The sequence below is a fragment of the Neolamprologus brichardi genome, chromosome 12, assembly GCF_056152115.1.
Source record: "Neolamprologus brichardi isolate AB-2024 chromosome 12, ASM5615211v1, whole genome shotgun sequence".
Lineage (NCBI taxonomy): Eukaryota > Metazoa > Chordata > Actinopteri > Cichliformes > Cichlidae > Neolamprologus > Neolamprologus brichardi.
Genome location: NC_142115.1, coordinates 13,458,294 through 13,476,915, shown reverse-complemented (window position 1 = coordinate 13,476,915; position 18,622 = coordinate 13,458,294). Strand labels below are relative to the sequence as shown.

The 18,622-nt window shown below is 40.0% G+C and overlaps 1 protein-coding gene across 3 annotated transcripts in view; it reads left to right on the top strand.

Annotated features, from left to right (window-relative positions):
* The first annotated feature begins 1,946 nt into the window (after positions 1 to 1,946).
* gapvd1 (GTPase activating protein and VPS9 domains 1) overlaps positions 1,947 to 18,622 on the top strand; it is a 30,376-nt gene continuing 13,700 nt past the window's right edge. The window contains exons 1-13 of one of the 3 annotated variants that reach the window (XM_087849020.1): positions 1,947 to 2,091; positions 9,503 to 9,721; positions 10,062 to 10,329; positions 10,440 to 11,012; positions 11,105 to 11,188; positions 11,298 to 11,432; positions 12,606 to 12,798; positions 13,347 to 13,427; positions 13,732 to 13,755; positions 16,389 to 16,546; positions 16,829 to 16,955; positions 17,273 to 17,398; positions 17,514 to 17,687. In XM_087849020.1, coding sequence (XP_087705146.1) covers positions 9,537 to 9,721; positions 10,062 to 10,329; positions 10,440 to 11,012; positions 11,105 to 11,188; positions 11,298 to 11,432; positions 12,606 to 12,798; positions 13,347 to 13,427; positions 13,732 to 13,755; positions 16,389 to 16,546; positions 16,829 to 16,955; positions 17,273 to 17,398; positions 17,514 to 17,687 — 2,128 coding nt within the window. In that variant the 5' untranslated portion in view covers positions 1,947 to 2,091; positions 9,503 to 9,536. The remainder of the gene's footprint in view (positions 2,092 to 9,502; positions 9,722 to 10,061; positions 10,330 to 10,439; positions 11,013 to 11,104; positions 11,189 to 11,297; positions 11,433 to 12,605; positions 12,799 to 13,346; positions 13,428 to 13,731; positions 13,756 to 16,388; positions 16,547 to 16,828; positions 16,956 to 17,272; positions 17,399 to 17,513; positions 17,688 to 18,622) is intronic. The other 2 variants (XM_006803103.3, XM_006803105.3) reach the window with 2 other exon arrangements.

The window sequence follows — 18,622 nt, the reverse complement described above, 5'->3', positions numbered from 1 at the left end:
GAGAAACGACTATGTTGCAGCTCTGATTAGATGACAACATCATATTTTTCTGGTGTTCATATCATGTCCCATACACAGCTTTACGGCAGCGTTAATGGTACATCAAGTTTTGCTTTCACAAAAAAAATAAAGCAAAACATCAGTTGCGTGTTAAATACACATTTGAAAAAGGATCCAAACAGATTTAATCCAAAGTATTTTCTGTATTCTGCATAAAAAAACCTTATTAGAAAGATGAACATATTATGTAAATATGATAATAACCATGCTTCCATATAACTATATATAAACAATTTAAATGTCACTTGGTTATCCATGAAGAGACACATAATATGTGCATAAAAAATAAATATTTGGGATATAATGTGTGCCTATTTAAATACAAATCCTATTGTGTTATAGTCAGCACCAGACCATTTTTAGGTTATAAAATGCATAAAAGTATCTTTTAAATTTGTTTATTGTATCAAGGCTTTTTGACTTTGTCAGAATTTCTATTTAAACAAAGTAAAACAATAAAACTAAATTATAAAATGAAATGCGCTGGTGAAAATTATGACTTTTTTATTGTTGGGGTCGGTTTAGACCCAGTTATAATATAACATTATAAAACAGTAGTGCTAAAGCTAAAGTCATAAACACACTGTGAGCTCACTAACTTAGTCAAAGAGAAGTTAGAAGCTACTCTCTTTAACTCTTTGTCTCCTTCCCTAAATAAACAACCCCTTTTATTCTTACTGCTTCACTGAAAAGGTCATCCAAACTGAGATCTACATGTAAGACCGACTCATTTTGGTGACTTCAAGTTTGCATCATGCAGAAAGAATTCTACAATAAGCCAAGCTCTTTATGAGAAGAAGGAGGATATAATTAACAACCAGAGGACACGGATACAACTGATGACTCTGGTGAGGAGGTCACAGTTGCTGAAGCTGCTCCTGCTGAAACAAACAAATCCAAAAGTGGTGATATCTCTTGGATGGGCGAGGCTCATTTCACTGAAATTTAACCCAGGCCCAGATGTAACAGTATGAATGTTTTGCCCCTTTCCATGGAAAATGCTCCTTCTGGCAATACATGCCCAGCAATTCAGGCAAATACGACATAATGGGATGTGATGCAAAAACCAGCTATGCATCGAATTGAAGACGACAGGAAGATTTAGAGAAGCAAACCTGCGAGTGGCATCCCTGAGAAAAAACAAGGAAAACATCAAGTCCTCTATATGGTTTCTGGACTGCAACCTCGCAGCTGCTGTGAGGAAGGACCTGTGATACCGCTCCTTTGTGTACAAGAATACAGCAGTCTGTCACAGAAAGAGCTCTCCAGTTCTTCTGTCTCCTACTACCTGCACTGGGGTGTGATGTTGACCCATAACAGTACAGACGTTATTATAGTTTATAATATTAAACTAATATATATATTACTATATATTACTATATATTATATACTATATACTATATATATATATATATATATATATATATATATATATATATATATATATATATATATATATATATATTTTAGAGATGTGTTCTATTACCTGTCAACGATAGTAAGGTAACATAACACCCTTTTATTTAAAAAAAAATTTTTAGAATGGAAACGAGATATGCTGTAAAAAGAAAGGGCCTAGGAGCTACAAGAAAAATATTAAAATCAGTCTTTTCATGGATAAGGAAGCCTAACAAGGCAACTAACAATCAAACTGCATGGTAAACCATTGTTTTGAGGATATTCTTTGGTTGATTTAAGACACGGATCAAAACCGATCAGTTAACATAAGAGATAGTAACGGAAAGGTACCACAAGAGGACGGTTTAAACCTCCTTAATTTCCAGGAAACCTGATGTTTAAACATGTTTTCTATTTTAGCGTGAAATGTCCCTTTAACGACGCAAATGCTTCCTTTTGCGCATGCGCATTGCGCAGGTCTCCTCGTGATGACAGTAAATGACAGCAGCGTTCGCTAATGAAGAAGGCAGTGAGACCGCTAACCGCCAACAAACACTTGACTGACTCGAGAAATCTTATGATCAGCTGTGTTTAGAGGAGGTGGGGACAATTAGTACGGACTAATTACGTTTGGTAAGTGACTGAATTTATGGTAACGCGTATTGTTGTTCACATTTGGTCCACTCAGGAGCTTGCAGCCTAAAGCTAAGCTAACGTAGCTATCGGGCTAGCTCATCATTAGCTTGACCTGCTCGCAAACGTTAGCCCAGTTTAACTTGGTTAACATTAGCAGGCTACTACAAAATTAGCCAGTTCACAGGGCTACTTTCTTTCCGCGTCCCACAAATCAGTGCATCCACAAGTTCTTCTTTACTGGAAGCAGTGTGACACCTGGGTGCCCCTTGTTCCACTTTCCTTCATAGCTTTTAGCTGGCAAATACCGGTCATATGGTTTAATTGATAGGCTTCCCGGGTCGTCTTGTGGTGATCTACTACAAGTTAATGGAGCAGGCGTTTACGGGCATTAACATTACCCATCTCGATCTGCTGGCTGCTTGGCCAAATCTCAGGAGTGGAAACAGCATCAAATCAAGGACACTATAAACACACAAATGCACGGCAGTTAGAAAATGTACATGTTTTATTAAGATTTTGTGTTAGATATGCTTTCACCCACTCACTGAAAAAAGTGGGTGCCGTGTCTAAAGTTGTAACGTAAAAACATAGGTACAAACATGATATTTGTAACGTTAAGGCTTGTTAGGCCTTAGGATATCAGAAGCATGTTGTCATTGAACACGACTATTCAAATAAGCAGTACATGTTTCTGGCAATAAGTAATTATCGCTCGGTTCTGTCCGTTATTATTATAGTAATTACTGGTAGATTACAAAAAATTAAGCCGGTTAACTCAAATTTAGTTCAGCCTGATCGTTGCCAATTGCAAAATGTGAAACGTTGCTCCTTGTCGTGTGTTATGTCTTTAAAAAAAAGTTGTCATTTTTTTCCCCCAAAGGTTAAGCTTAATGACAAAAATCACAACACAAACATACACGTATTTGTTGTACAGTACAGTGCAGTAAAGTCTTAGCACCTGTAAAATAACTAGAGCTACAGTTTACATGTCCTCCAACTCCCATATTGCTCATCATGTCATGCTTTTTTGTTTATAGCCTCACTAGTCACTTTCAGTTTAAGTCTTTACTGAAAATTGAATGTGATTCAGATCTGACTGAGGCTCAGCAAACAGGACTTTATTCCTCTGTATTTGTGACTACAAAGTGCCTGACCAAGGTTCAAGTTTTTCACTCTGAAACCTCAGCTACAGGCCATTCAAATTTGTTGCTCAAAATGCTCAATACTAAAGCAAGCAGGCAGCAGTGGGGAGTCATTGTTAGTTAATCCAGATAATAATAATAATAATAATAATAATAAATTTGTTGTAATACAATGATCTGTAGCCACCCCTCAGGTGATGTTTACTTTTATTCTTGCTCCGTTTAATTTCGTGTTTCATCAGTTCTTGTCCCTATGCATTAATAAAGTGTGTGCTGGTTAAATTGGCTAAACCTGCAGCGAATGGTCAGCTTTTACTCCTTCAGAAAGGATTGAGGTTCAGGAAAAATGCTGAGAAAGGTCACCCGTAAACGTCACATATTTGCTGTACACTATCTGCCTGCTGAGCAGTGTAAGAAATTCTGAGAAAGGGAAGTGTGAAGAGGATGTTTGCTCGGGACCGCGGATACCTTTTGTGGAAAGTGAAATCCTTTAAATCTATAAATAAAAAAACACTCCGTTCTGTTGGTTTGTGTGTGCGCTCATGTAGTGGGTGGAGTGGGCTGTGATCCAAACACCTTTACTCCGATGCTGAGATATTTACTAGAAGTAGGAAGCGCAGAATAAGTCCCAGAACATTGTCCACGCTACGGTGGTGTCTTGATACAGCCCCTTTTAAGACAATAATTTATCAATAATATCTGTGTAACCGAATGAGAAAAATAAACCTGGAGAAAAAAGCAAGAACAATGAGAGATTTATTTATTTATTTATTTATTGTGGTGTGGCATTGTATCATTATTGTTATCAAGATGGAGTTTTGCTAATGAGTCATTTCAGTTAGCTCCTTGGTTTGCTTTTTGCTCCCTGTCTTCTATTTTCCCCTCTGAGTATCTTCTTCACCACAACCTACTTAACTTCTGCTCACATTATCCTCCTTCATTTAACAAGCACCATCACAAGGTTTTTTTTTCCCCTAGACCTGCCCTGGCACTGATAATAAATGAAGGCGTTTAGAGATGTTATGAGTGAACACTCGGTCCTCTCGTGACTCATGTTAACAGAATTCAGTGGCTGTCCTGCCACGACTTTTATTCTCACATGCAGCTTGCAGAGTTGAAGATTATGCCTTCCCTCAGTGTCTGTTGTTTGGTTTCTCTTCTGCTTTAGAGTTCCTCTGTGCTCTCCATGACTGACTCACCAGGTAGCTCTACTCTGTGGATTGTATTGACGCTCGCATGCACATGAGGCTGTGGCAAATGGCAGTAAACCTCTCTGCTAGACCCTTAAAAGCCTAGTTGCTTTTTCACTTCTGTCCAAATATGTGAGAAATGTGCTTATTCAAGAAGATGAGCGGCTCAGTAGAAGTGCGCCATAAGTGTGCTTGTAAGCCAATTACCTGTCAGTGACTTACGTTCAGATCTGAAATTACTTTTGACCTGAGAGAAAATGACTTTTTTGTCTTTATTATTCTGATCTGTTAATTTACAAAGGTCCAAAATCTAGAGCAATTGACAGTACAATAAAGACCCAACCGGGGATTTGGTGTCCCAACGTATTAGTATCATCAGTAGTGGAACGGGAAAATTCAACATCACAAAATGGATAAGCCTTTCTGTAACCACTGGACTATGGTAAAGTTTGGAAATGATTGGCACCTCTTTTACTAATCATTGGTTGATCATTTTGGTCATTTCCAAAGCTTAACGGCTGACTGATGTGGGTTTTTCTGTTGTTTTTTTTGGCCTTTATGTTGATAAGCACAACATCTGAAGCCTTATGTCTGTGAAGGTTCTCAGTCATCCAGGTCATCGTAGTCAAAGGAGCTTGCAAAGAAAAGCGTCTGGACTTCTTTAAGTTACTTGAAGACGTTTCACCTCTCATCCGAGAGGCTTCTTCAGTTCTAAGGTCAAATGGTGGAGAGTCCCAGATATAAACCTGGTGGGAGTGTCCCCCCACAGAGGGACAAAAGGACCCCCTGATGATCCTCTAATCGCCTGAGCCAAGGTGTGGAACTGGGTGTGGGTCCCAATCAGCCAGAGTTTTGGGTGAGTTCATTGTGAAACCTGGCCCCACCTTATCATGCGAATTCCTGAGGTCAGATGGCCCAGGGTGTGAGTGGGCCATGCGCATGGCACAACACAGAAGAGCCACCTCCACAGGACAAGATTCAGCTGTCCATCTGCATCTTAAGGATAAAGGTCACTCTTTTGAGGATGCCAATGTTCACATTTTGGACAGAGAGGACAGATGGTTTGAAAGAGGAGTGAAAGAAGCCATCTATGTCCACTGTGAGCGACCATCTTTGAACAGAGGCGGTGGTTTACGACACCAACTCTCTGCCATCTATAATCCAGTTTTGAGATCCCTTCCCAGACGCCTTAACGCCCACTAACATCCTGGGCCATCTGACCTCAGGAATTCGCATGATAAGGTGGGGCCAGGTTTCACAATGAACTCACCCAAAACTCTGGCTGATTGGGACCCACACCCAGTTCCACACCTTGGCTCAGGCGATTAGAGGATCATCAGGGGGTCCTTTTGTCCCTCTGTGGGGGGACACTCCCACCAGGTTTATATCTGGGACTCTCCACCATTTGACCTTAGAACTGAAGAAGCCTCTCGGATGAGAGGTGAAACGTCTTCAAGTAACTTAAAGAAGTCCAGACGCTTTTCTTTGCAAGCTCCTTTGACATCTGAAGCCTTAGTTCACACTGATCATTAATATTTGACATTTTGTAAATAACACAATTTGTTAATTAAAAAGAAAATAAAGAGATGATTGAAAGTAGAGATTGGTACTGACAGTGACTACTCCTTGGCCTTCTTCCTCCTGCTTAATGTGCAGACTCAGACTGGCAGACTTGGGGTGAAACCCTCCATGCATTGTAAGGAGCTTCCTTGTGTTGATGTCAGTAGCTTCTAGGGCCGGGCGATATGGCCTAAAATCCATATCACGGTATAATTTGAAGCATGTGTGGTAACGATAAATATTGCAATATATTCTTTTCTTCTGTATAACGTATTTTACACACTATAAAGCACACTTAAAATCCTTTAATTTTCTCAAAAATCAACAGTGTATGAATTCTGGTTGTGCTTACTGACCTGAAGCCGATTTTATGTGGTACACAGCGCGCAGAAATCTGTAAAAAAATATTTTAGTACGACTTTGGTAAGCTATGAAGTGCACGGCTTGATGGATTGCCGGAGCATTACGGCTGCCGTAGTCAGGAGCCTTGCGAAGTAATCTGGGTCCAAAACTCCGTCTGCTTCAGGTCCCAAAGTCAAACGAACACTGTGGCATCACTGAGAGTTAAAAGCTGTCTAAATTCTTTCATCTTTAATAAAATGATCAGCGTTGCTGCTTTACCAGGTGTAACAAATACATTTAACATGCAGGCATCCATGAAAACAGAATTTATTAAATTCAACGGAGTTAGAAGTTAGCAGGAAGTTAGCTCGCTAGTTTCCACTTAAAATGATATAGCATGTTCTGACTTGCTATATCAAAAATTAAAACGTACAGCTCTGCTATCACTTCCAACATAAATGAAGACAGAAAACTAAACAGCAGTGACTTTTGAAGGGTTACTGAAGTTGGGCTAGCTGGTATATAATGATGTCCTACGTGATCGCTAGCAAAACAGTTACGTTAGCATAACATTAGCACAGTGAAGCTGAAGGATGAACGCCAACTTTTTTCCACTCGATAAAAGTTAACGTGAGGGCTCCTGATGGTTAGGGACAAATGCAATTGCATGGCAGCATGCTATAAAGGGACCAAACTTTAGTCAGGAGAACAACTGAGATAATCCATCCACAATACAAGGTTAGTCATTAATATACTGCAACAACATGGGAATATAGCAGCTGCGAGAGAATTCAGCATTAATGAATCAATGGTACGGAAGTGGAGGAAGCGCAGTTTTTGGCTTTCCCTGTATTCCAAAAGTGCTTTGTCTCTTTGCTATTACTGTTGCCCGGCATAATTTGCAGATGATGTTGTTTGCCGCCGCTGCAATGCTTTCGACCAAAACAGGTGCAGCTTGATGACACCATCAACATGCTCTATCGCGGTAGAGCAGTATAGTCAAAATCTCTACCATTGGCCAAATTTATATCGTTTCTACCTATACCGTTTATACCGCCCACCCCTAGTAGCTTCTATCTCCTCCTTTGGCCAGCTTATCATCACAGTGGGGTATCTGATCACAGGCGTTGCGTGTTGATTGCCCAGATCTTGTTCTTCACATTCAGCTGACTCCTCAGGAATTGCCAAGCTAAGACGAACAGCAACATCACATCTAGGTTATGCAGACACGTGTTGTTGACATTATGTCTACGTTACATGTATGTTGTTTGTAACTACATTATGCTAAACAATTTTTAGTACAGTGACGCGCTGGGGTGACTGGAATTTAATGGCATGCATGTCTGTAAATAAGTGTTCATCAAGCAGTTTTAATAATAGAGCTTACAATTGATTACTACTTCTTATAAACAAAATATGTTGCTTGCAAAGAATAATAATAACTATTCTCACATGCAGCTTACAGAGTAAGTATTCTAGTGCTGTCAGTGTTAACCTCGTTAAAATGAAGTTAACGTCATAACCGCATTAACGCAGCAAATCTCCGTTAGCGAGTTAACGTGGATCGCCCCGTGCGTGGGGCTGCATGGCGCCAACGCGTTAGCGCGGGTAGCTCGTTAATGCGTTAGCGCGGGTAGCTCATTAATGCATTAGCGCGGGTAGCTCATTAATGCGTTAGCTCGGGTAGCTCGTTAATGCGTTAGTGCCGTGCAGGCCCACGCACGGGGCGATCCACGTTAACTCGCTAACGAAGATTTGCCGCATTAATGCGGTTATGACGTTAACGTCATTTTAACGACGCTGACACCACTACTTTATTCATTTCTTTGGTGTTTCTGATCAGCCATGTTTACCATTTGACTATATATAGTCACATAATGCTATAATGCTGCTTTTAATGAAAAATGTAAACATAAAAATGATGAATAGTGAAGTAAAAGAATCACTGTTTGTTCTTTGCCATGGGAATTCAATGTAAAGCTAATCATTAAGTCTGCAAAACCAATTTGATTTGCCTGGTGTATCAGCTCTAATGTTGTAGTTGTCTGTTATCTTCACGCAGTGACGCTGCCCTGCAGTCATTCCTGCTTTTAAGGCAGTTTTCTCCATTAGTCTTATTCTTCTTCTCCTGCCAGTGCCTGAACTCCTTATTTTAATCGTTTTTTTTTTTTTTTTAATGTTTGCAACCAGACACAAAGAGGCTTTTGTGGATAGAATTAAGGAAGAAATCATTCAAATTTCACGCATTCTGCTTGGATTATGTGTTTTGGCTGTGTATGAGTGGCAAAGGAAGAATGATTTGCATTTTCTGCTCTGTAGCGCGTCCCAGAGCTTGTGACAAAGCCTGCTTTTGCAGTTGTCACTGGGCCAGTCTGCAAAACACACTGAATGCAAATTATCATTTTCCTTGTATGATGTAACCATCATGAACAATGTAGTATGTGGTGTGATCTTAATTTTCTGGGAATCTGCCCATGAGGGGAAAAAAGAAACAGATTTAAAATTTTCTCCTTCAAGGTCAACCCCTTGTGCATCTTTGGACCACTTTTAGGACTGTTGAAAGTTCTGTTAGTGCTACCTGTACTGTGTACTCTGCAATTATTTAACCAAGGATCTCAAAATACACAGAGGTCAAACATAAACTTATTTCAAAATAACCCAAATTTGAGTGGAGGTTCATTACTGGTGGTGTGAACTGGGTCACTGGTCATAGCCATTGTGTACTGGCACACCGTGCATTGAAATTTGGACCTCAATAAAAAAACAAAACAAACATAAAAAAGGAAAAGGTAAATCCTTTCAGTTTCAGCACTTTATAGTTTTTCCAGGAATTTAATCCTTCACTTTCACAAAGTTGAGACTTACAGGAAACTGAATAAAATGTAACATGTGTGGCAAACAGTATTTAATAAAACCAATAGCATCATTTTATTGGCCCTACCTGGTGAGTTCTCACTTCCTCCTAACAATGTGCCCTTGTGACACAACTGTGACTGAAATTTCAGAAACTTCTGTGTGTGAAATCGGTGCAGTTCCCCTGATAGAAACCTTTCTCTTGTTTATGTCATGGTTGATTAAAGTTTTTTTTTTTTTAAAATGTCTATTTAGTTTTAGTTCCACATACTATACCGATTTACGTTGTTTCCATTCCATCTTGTCTCTTTCATGCTCCAGTCATTTGCCTCTCTGCCTGAGTGAGCCGTTGAAGATGGTGAAGCCAGATATCCACACTCTGGCCCACCACCTGAAGCAGGAGCGGCTGTATGTGGCGTCAGAGAAGCAGCTGATCCAGAGGCTCAACAGTGATGTGCTGAAGACGGCTGAGAGGCTGTACCGCGCCGCATGGATCGCAAAGCAGCAGCGCATCAACCTCGATCGTCTCATTCTCACTAGGTTAGATCTACTGTCACGATTCACTGTATTGTTGGCGAATAAGAGAAAGGTCCCTAATATTTTGTATTTTTAACCTATACGCAAAGAGCAATGTAAAAATTACAATTTATTTGGGGGAGAGTTAAGGAAAGTTGGGGATTTCCAAGATTTGACTTGGTTTGCAGAAAGACATTTTAGAAAGATTGGTAAGTAAAACGGAGCTAGATGCAAACATTTTAGTGCAATTCTAAACTTTTAGTTGAGTTTGGTCTTTTTAGGGAGGAAAAAATGGAAAGATTAAAACTGCTGTTGGTGGAAGGAATTCTATAAAATGTGGTAATGACACAACTCTGTTCCACAGTGCTGAGGCCTCTCCGGCTGAATGCTGCCAACATGCCAAAATGTTGGAAGATACACAGTTTATTGATGGCTACAAGACTCTGGGCTTTCATGAAACAATCTATGGAGAGTTCTTGGCCAGGTTGAGGGATAATCCCCGGCTGGTTGCGTCCTGCTTGGTGGCAGGAGAGAGACTGAACCAGGAGCACACTCAAGGTGCCATATATACAGTCTTCACCTCACTTTATGGCAACTGTATCATGCAGGAGGATGAGAGCTACTTACTACAGGTCAGTCATCCCACCTGCTTCTGCTGTTACACATTAGTAACAGTTTCATAGGTTTTCAGTGAGATAAGAGGTTTTCATCTGGTTCGTCCATCTTTCTTTCCAACTACTAGGTGTTGCGGTACTTGGTAGAGTTTGAGCTGAAGGAGAGTGACAACCCTCGTCGTTTACTCCGACGGGGAACCTGTGCCTTCAGCATACTGTTCAAGCTCTTCTCCGAGGGCCTTTATTCCGCCAAGCTCTTCCTCACTGCCACCCTACACGAACCTATTATGCAGCTTCTGGTTGAGGACGAGGACCACCTGGAAACGGACCCAGCCAAGGTGACGGAGCGCCTCACTCCGGCCCAGCAAGAGCGCTACGGAGAGAAAGGCTCTGAGGGCTACAAGCAGAGGGTGCAGGCAGCTGTCGAAGCGAACGAAGCCAAGCTGGTCGCTCTGGTCAACAAGTTTATCGGTTACTTGAAGCAGAACACCTACTGCTTTCCTCACAGCCTGCGCTGGATCGTGTCCCAGATGTACAAGACTTTGTCATGCGTAGAGCGTCTTGAGGTGGGAGAGGTGCGCACCATGTGTACAGATCTGCTGCTGACCTGCTTCATTTGTCCAGCTATAGTTAACCCAGAGCAGTATGGCATTATCTCAGACGCACCGATCAATGAAGTGGCTCGCTTCAATTTAATGCAGGCAAGTGGCGCAGCACGTTTTCTCTTTGTAATGTCATATACACGGCCATTCTGTTGTGGATGGGATTACAATGTTTTTGTTTTGCCATACAGGTGGGGCAACTTTTGCAGCAGTTGGCAATGGCCGACGATGATGCAGACCCAAGGCGGAAAAGCAGTTTGTCCAAGTTTGATAAGGTAGGTCTGTTTCTGTAAAGAGAGTAATGTGTTTTTTGTTTGGGTTTTTGGGGTTAAAAATGAGGGGCCTTATGTACTAAGATGTGTTTTCTGGGTCTCTGTTTGGCAGAGTTGTGTTGCTGCTTTTCTGGATGTGGTGATTGGCGGAAGAGCAGTTGAAACCCCACCCATGTCCTCAATGAATCTTCTAGAAGGCCTCAGTAGGACTGCAGTCTATGTTACTCATAATCAGCTGCTTTCTCTGGTAGGCTGTTTTACAGTTACAGTATATGTCCCTGTTATGTGTTTTGACAAAACCAAAGTACTTGCAGGTTAATCGTTGGTATGTTATCAAATTTCGAAAATTTAGCTACTCTAATGAGCCACTCGAAGGTACTTGAAAGCCAATAGCAGGATGAGATGGCTCTAATTAATGTATTAGAGAAATTGTTCTAAGTATCCTACATATAGCTCTGTCTGACTTGATGGGATATGCATTAATACAGGGATGTTTATTCAAGATCATAAAACAGATCAAATGCCTTTTAGTATGAAAGCTAGGGGCGATCATTTACTCCAATCACTGCAAAAATAACTTTGTAGATGAACTGAAGTGTGTAATTCCACACTGGGAACCAGTTTAGGTTTCCAAAGAACTTTGGCAAATCCAAATTTGCCTTTGAGATCAATTGGATGATCTTGGAAAATGCTACATTCTACTTCCTGCTTACACTTCAGGTTCTAAGGACTGTGAGGACTTCATTTTTGATAGATATAATGTGCTCTGAGCTTGATCGGAGGCTTATAAATAAATACAATCTGGCTAAACTATTCATACACAAACATTTGTTCGTTGAGCAAAGCTGAGCAATTACTCAAAGCTGGAAACGGAGTAGCTTATAAACTAACTTTTAAATTCTAAAGTAAATTTCCCTGCAGAAATCTAAATCAAGCTTTAGTGGTATCAAGAAGCTTTGTGCCAGTTTTTAAGTTTCTCTGTTTATTAGATAATTTGTCTTTCTGTGAGTTAATGAAGCTCTTAACATGCTTTTGTGGGCTTTTCCAGCTTTGTGCATCATTGCTTCCTTGAATGTCTTATGAAAAACCTTATCTGGAGAAGTGCATTCGTAGTCCAAAATCAGATTTTATATGCCTGTACTTAAATATATACTGAGGGGCACCTCTCTGCACTTCTAATTTTGTCTGTTTAATTGGGACAGCTGGCTCAAAGTAGCTTCTGAAGAAGCCATTAGTGCAGAATTTAAGTAACGTATTCCAGTCTGCACTTCCAGCTATTACTCAGTACGTTCCACGAACATATGAAACTGGTGTAGTCATTTTCCATGGCCTGTAATTGTGGCTAAGGATCAAACCATGTCTTACATATTACCTGTGAAGAAGTCCTGGTAACTCGAGACTGTTTTCCTTGCAACTCTAGGTGGAGTTTGTTCGAGGCTTGATGGCAGGGGACCACCTTAGAGAAGAGGAGCACATGGCATTGGAGACCCTGCTGGCCAATGTGCCTCAGTCTCGAACTGTTAAGAGCAACAGCCTGGAGCTCACTCCATCCAACACCCCTCAGCTCTCTCCAGCTACTACTCCTGCCAACAAGAAGAACAGACTTCCTATAGGTAGCTTTCTCCACAGCACCTGTCCTTCTGCGACTCTGGTTATTAAGACTGTATGCACTGGTGTACATGATCTTGAAAAAACGTTTGGCTTGATAAAACATCACAATTTGATACAAGGACTAGAAGATATAAGTCTAAAGTTTGTCTAATGAGGGGCAAAGTAAACAAGTAGAGTTGAACGGTGATAGCTAGTGAAAGCCTGTATTTTATGAGAAGCTAATGAGCTACTTCTTAGCTTGTTATAAAGATAATTAGTATGGCCTGGATTGAGGCTCTATTAGAGAAATGACAACCAATTAAATTACCAAATATAAATGAACTAATTTTAATTGGAATGGATGGAAAAGATGCATAGATTACCTTCATTACCATTTTCAAGACAAATGATTCTGTAGCAACTCGCCTTAATTAGAAATGAATCACTTGTGCATTTATTTACTCAATCTTGACTACTTGGACTACTTTGAATTCTCAGATACTCTGTATTCTGTCTCCAACTCCCTACCTTGTCCTTTTCCTTTCTTCCTGTGCTGCCAATGAATGACCAGGACAACACTTAGCTGCTATAACATCCTGGGACCCCACAACCACCACCCTGTCTGCACACATTCCATTAGTAACCCCTTTTGGTGGGTAGCCTGTCAGTCGTGTTAGTGGACGAGAACCTAACCCTCATATCTGTGGCTTCTCTCAGCTTTATGTTAGATGACACTCATAAGATGTTGGTTCACGCTCCAAGCTGCACAGTAACCACGCTGCCGCACAACTTGTTACTTAGCACTGCTGTTGTCGTTGTGCTCTCAACATGCCTGCTTTGCCCTTCACAGTGCTTTGGCTGATTATTAGAGCTAAGATGTTATTCCACTCATTTTGTTTTATACGTTTTTTTGTTTTTGTTTTCTCCCCCCCCTGTTTCTTTGCTTCCTTAATCAGTGGAATATGGCTATTCATTACCAGGTAGAGTGGGGAAAATCTGTCTTTCACCTTTTCTCCTTCTGGTTTATACCTTAGCTGGACTAAGCTAAAGAAGAAACTATTACAGTTAAGGATGTTCATGGTGACTGATTTCATAGTCGGCTAAATAACAAATAAAATTAGGCTAACCGACCAGTATAACTTAGAAACACTCAGATATCAAGTTAAATTTGAAGACCGTTTAATGGACAGTGCCAAAAAGTGTCTAAGAAAGACATTTGAGTTTAATCACATTCTTCAACAATGACTCAAGTGTGGTACCTCACATCATGTATTACAGACATTACAGACACAGAAGTCTGGAAACTCCCCCCACAAACAATTAAAATGAACTGGTGTTAAATATGATTTATAAACGCATCGCTACAAAAGATGTTGTTGTGTTAAAATAATACAAAATAACATCTAAAAAACTAATAAATTGCTACTGAAAAGTGTGGTGCATTCTGCCGTGCCTTATAAACAGTGCGCATTATTCTATAATTTGTGACAACCATCTGAAAAAAGGTTAAAATCTAAAATACCAAGAATAAATCATCTATTTATTTTCTTCCTCTTATCCGGGTGGTGAGAACCTCTATGACGATGTCAGGATTGCAGCTCCCCCTGGTGGAAGATGGCTGCATAACATTTAGGCCACAACACTTTGTATTGAGCATCAGTTGAACTGTTAACAATTAAACGACTAGTATGTCTGGTACTGACTAATGATAATAGTAATGATTAGCCATCTAGTCACGCACGCCCTTAATTACAATGTCTTCTTATAATCTCATACTTTGATGCCATTGTTGGTTTCTCACACAGGTGAAATTAATTGTATTAATTAGGGCTTAGCTTGATTATATTGGCTCCTTGAAACTTTTGCCAGCATTTGTTTCTCCTGTTTCAATTTGATTTTGCTTTTATGGGAGAGTTATTGATAAAAACACTTGTTTTGAAAAGACAAATGCAATCCAGGGTGAATGCCATATGGCCGTTACTGTAGAATCTTTTGAATCTATTTTAAGGCCTGAGCTCGTTTCCAGTGCACGAACTAAAGAATATATGCATGACGTTATAGTTACTAAAAACTAAAAAGCAGGTAAAATATGTTAGACCCTTCGTTTTCTTTTTGCGTGTGTATGTCAAGTGCTGCTCTGTGCTACAGTGCATTCGGCCTGCTATTTTTAAACAGTGAATATCAGGTAATTTGGTATTTGAATATACATAGTGCACTGTGTTTCAGTATTGGTAATTTTAAATTAAAACAGTGAGTTTGTTAGTTTTGCAGATTGTTGCATGTTAATAAGCTGATGGTTGGACGATTTTTTCCAACTGGACAATATGAGTCTGACAACTTGGGTGGATGTGTGTGAGCAGAGTAGCTCTAATTGAATAAACAAAAAGGTGGCGGCGAACCTATTATACCAGCTTGTGAAGCGTGGCCTTTGGGGCAGGTTGTAGACTCTGCTGTACTTGTAGAGACCATAAAAACCAGGTCTTCATGACTCTCAAAGTCATGCTGATGAGAATTAATGTCGGTATCTGCATATAAAAGATTTACATAACCATCATGACTTCAACCATCAGTTTGCAAAGACCTGTCTTGGAGGCTGAAGCTTTTAAGACCAGATGTCATGAACGATAACACCGAGAAACACTGCATGCCTATGTGATCTCGACATGTCAGTTTCAAGTTAGCCACATCACAAAGCATGGCTTTCTTCATCCTTCTTATCAAAATTTTGAACTATAATAAGACATAAAAATAGCCACAGAGTCTATAAACTAAAGTCATGGATCAACAACGGGACGTGAACGATGCCACGTTAATTACAAAATACTGCCGCCACTCTGTTATGAACCTGTGGCAGAATGAGAAATGATACAAATATAAAATAGCTGTCAACTCTAAAGTAATGTGAAACAGCAAATTATGGGCTCAATGGTGCAATTCTTTAACTTGTACTATCGGCAGATACGACCTCCTTAATTAATTTACACCCCTGCACATAATGGGACACACCATTTATTAACATGTGAGCCATCAGCAAAAGATACACTTTCAGGAAGTTCTTGAAATGTTTTTCTTCGACATGTCTGAATAAGATTGTTGTGTAACAAATTTGTGTCACACTCTCTTAGCAGTAGAACTGTCGACATAATTAAACAGTACAGCAGTATTTTTTATTTTTTTATTTTTTTATTTTTTGAGTGGCATGATGAGCTAAGCCTTCATATAAAACTCACATCTGTCCGTATCTTAACATCTTAATCAGTAAACTGCTGAATATATTAAAATAATATTTCTGATTTGTAAAGGATAACTTCATACATAGTCAGCACTAACCTTGTGTTTGTAGCAAATTACTGTCACACGTGAGATAAACTAATCTTATGTCACACGGGTGTGTAGCTACCTGCAGATGACTATGACGCTGAGCTCAGCTTACATAGAACTTGAATCTGAGTCTGCTTTCCAGCTCCTGCCTACTGCTGTTCATTTTCACACATGCTCTTTGGTTGATGTTGTTTTTGTTTAAAAACAGATTCCTTATTTGTGACTATAAAAGGGGAAAAAAAGGTAAAAATAACACAGTTCCCTTTCCTGTTTCCTTCAACCCACCAACTAGCATCTGCTCGAAGCCGGAGCCGTTCCAACATAGCCCAGGAGGGGGAGGCAGAGGCCAGCTCCCAAGAGTCCCTACAGGAGCTGGTACCAGAGGAGGTGCTGGTAATTTCATTGGGAACTGGTCCTCAGACTGTCCCTGGGATGATGTCAGAGAATGAGGTAATGTGACTTGATGCAATAAATTCAGTTGAATATATTATTTTTCCTGTCAGTAAAGGGAAGTATGGTTACCTAGAGAATGTTTCTTCCAGTTTACCGTTACTTGTGTGTTCTTGCAGTGTTACGCAAGATACCACAGATCTCACAGAAAACAAACTCCCTTATATAAATATGACCTTCTGCTTTTACTCAATAAATGAATACCTCTAGGAAAAAAAGAGCAGTATTAACGCAAGTTTACAGCTGATCTTAAGTAATATTGTTGCATATGCTACCCTCTAGGTTTTGAATCAGATGGCTGATGGGGCCCAGGTGGATGGCCATGCTGATGACACTAAGCTGCATGGAAAACCAGACAAAACATTGCGCTTCTCTCTGTGCAGTGACAACTTGGAAGGAATCTCAGAGGGTCAGTGTGGAATGCCATGACGTGACATATGTTGTAGCTATGTTTTCCTTCTAAATTTCAGAATATGAAGGATTTCTGAAAGAGATTTTCATGAGAGTATCATGTTTAGATTTGGAGAAAAGCAGCTTTTCCCAGGTTAAAAAAATGTATACTGTAGCAAAACAACATAATAATAAATAAATAAATAAAATAAACATAACATAAGTGGTCTGGGCTAAAATATGCTGTACTTTAGTTTACTGAACTGCTGACTGAGTGACCTGTTGACCTTGCATGTCTTCACTTTCTAAAATGTATGTATTTATTCTTAACTTTAGGCCCTTCAAATCGTTCTAATTCTGTGTCATCTCTGGACCTGGAGGGAGAGTCTGTTTCTGAGCTGGGAGCCGGTCCATCAGGGAGCAACGGGGTAGAGGCCCTGCAGCTTTTGGAGCATGAACAGGGTATGCATGTGTGTTTCTGAATGTATAGTTTAGTTGTAGAGGTTTAGGGGGTTTTAGATACAGCAGTCATCTATAAACAGACAAAGCATCTGACAGCACCTTATCTTGATTTCAGCCACGACACAGGACAACCTCGATGACAAACTACGCAAATTTGAAATCAGAGACATGATGGGTCTGACAGATGACCGGGACATCTCCGAGACGGTCAGCGAAACCTGGAGCACCGACGTGCTCGGCAGTGACTTTGACCCCAATATGGACGAAGATCGGCTACAGGAAATAGCAGGTGGGTCGTCGATTTGTAAACATTTATTGATCAATAGGCAAATGAACGGGCGTACAGATCCCATGCGATCACTGCATATTTTATCAGAACCAGTCATGAATTGCTTACCACAGGGACTTTGTTTATGAAGTTGATTCAGGGACATGTCATCACTTTGTGGTTTTGGGTGAGATAGCATCAAATAGGAAAAATCTTTTAGTCAGTTCAGTTTCTGCAAAGATATTGCTCATTTTAGTCTGTAAGAGGCATAAATAATTATTTTGTTAGTCAAATATACTGAAGGGTGGAAATATAGGCCCCCAGTGAGAACCGTTTTTAAACTAAAGGAAAGGAATTTGATCTTTTTGTATTTCAGATTTACAGATTTATGGAAACAGCTAAATAATAGTTGGTGTTGATAATCCTTTATCCTGAATCTATATTAAAATATAGGATATTGATATAGAGCATGATATTCTTTCATTGTACTGCAACCGACTCATGGATTTTATTGATTGTGCTGTTATCCTTTAATTCTTTGCCTGGCAGGGAGAAAGAAGTAAAAAATAAATGAAGATGTAGTTAATACAAAAACAGTGGTTGATAAGTACATGTGTTATTATAGTATGCTAATACGTAGGATGATTCAGTTTCTGCACTTTGTTGAGCCAAAAGTGTGACAGAGAAAGATGGGTTGGGAAAAAAAATCAGGCTAATGTAATTTTAAACCAGCTGTGGAGATAATATTTGAGTCTTCTTCCTATTCAGCCCCTCATCTTCCTGTCTTCTTTCTCTCTGTCTTTTCTGTTCACATCCTTCCCCTGCCCATTTCTCTCGCTCTCTTTCTCTCTGTCTCTGACATTCACTCAGTCCCTGCAGTCTTATTGACCTTGGTTCCTTCTCATTTGCATCCACCATTTTTCATTCTTCGGAATATGGCGTTGGGGGACTTTTCC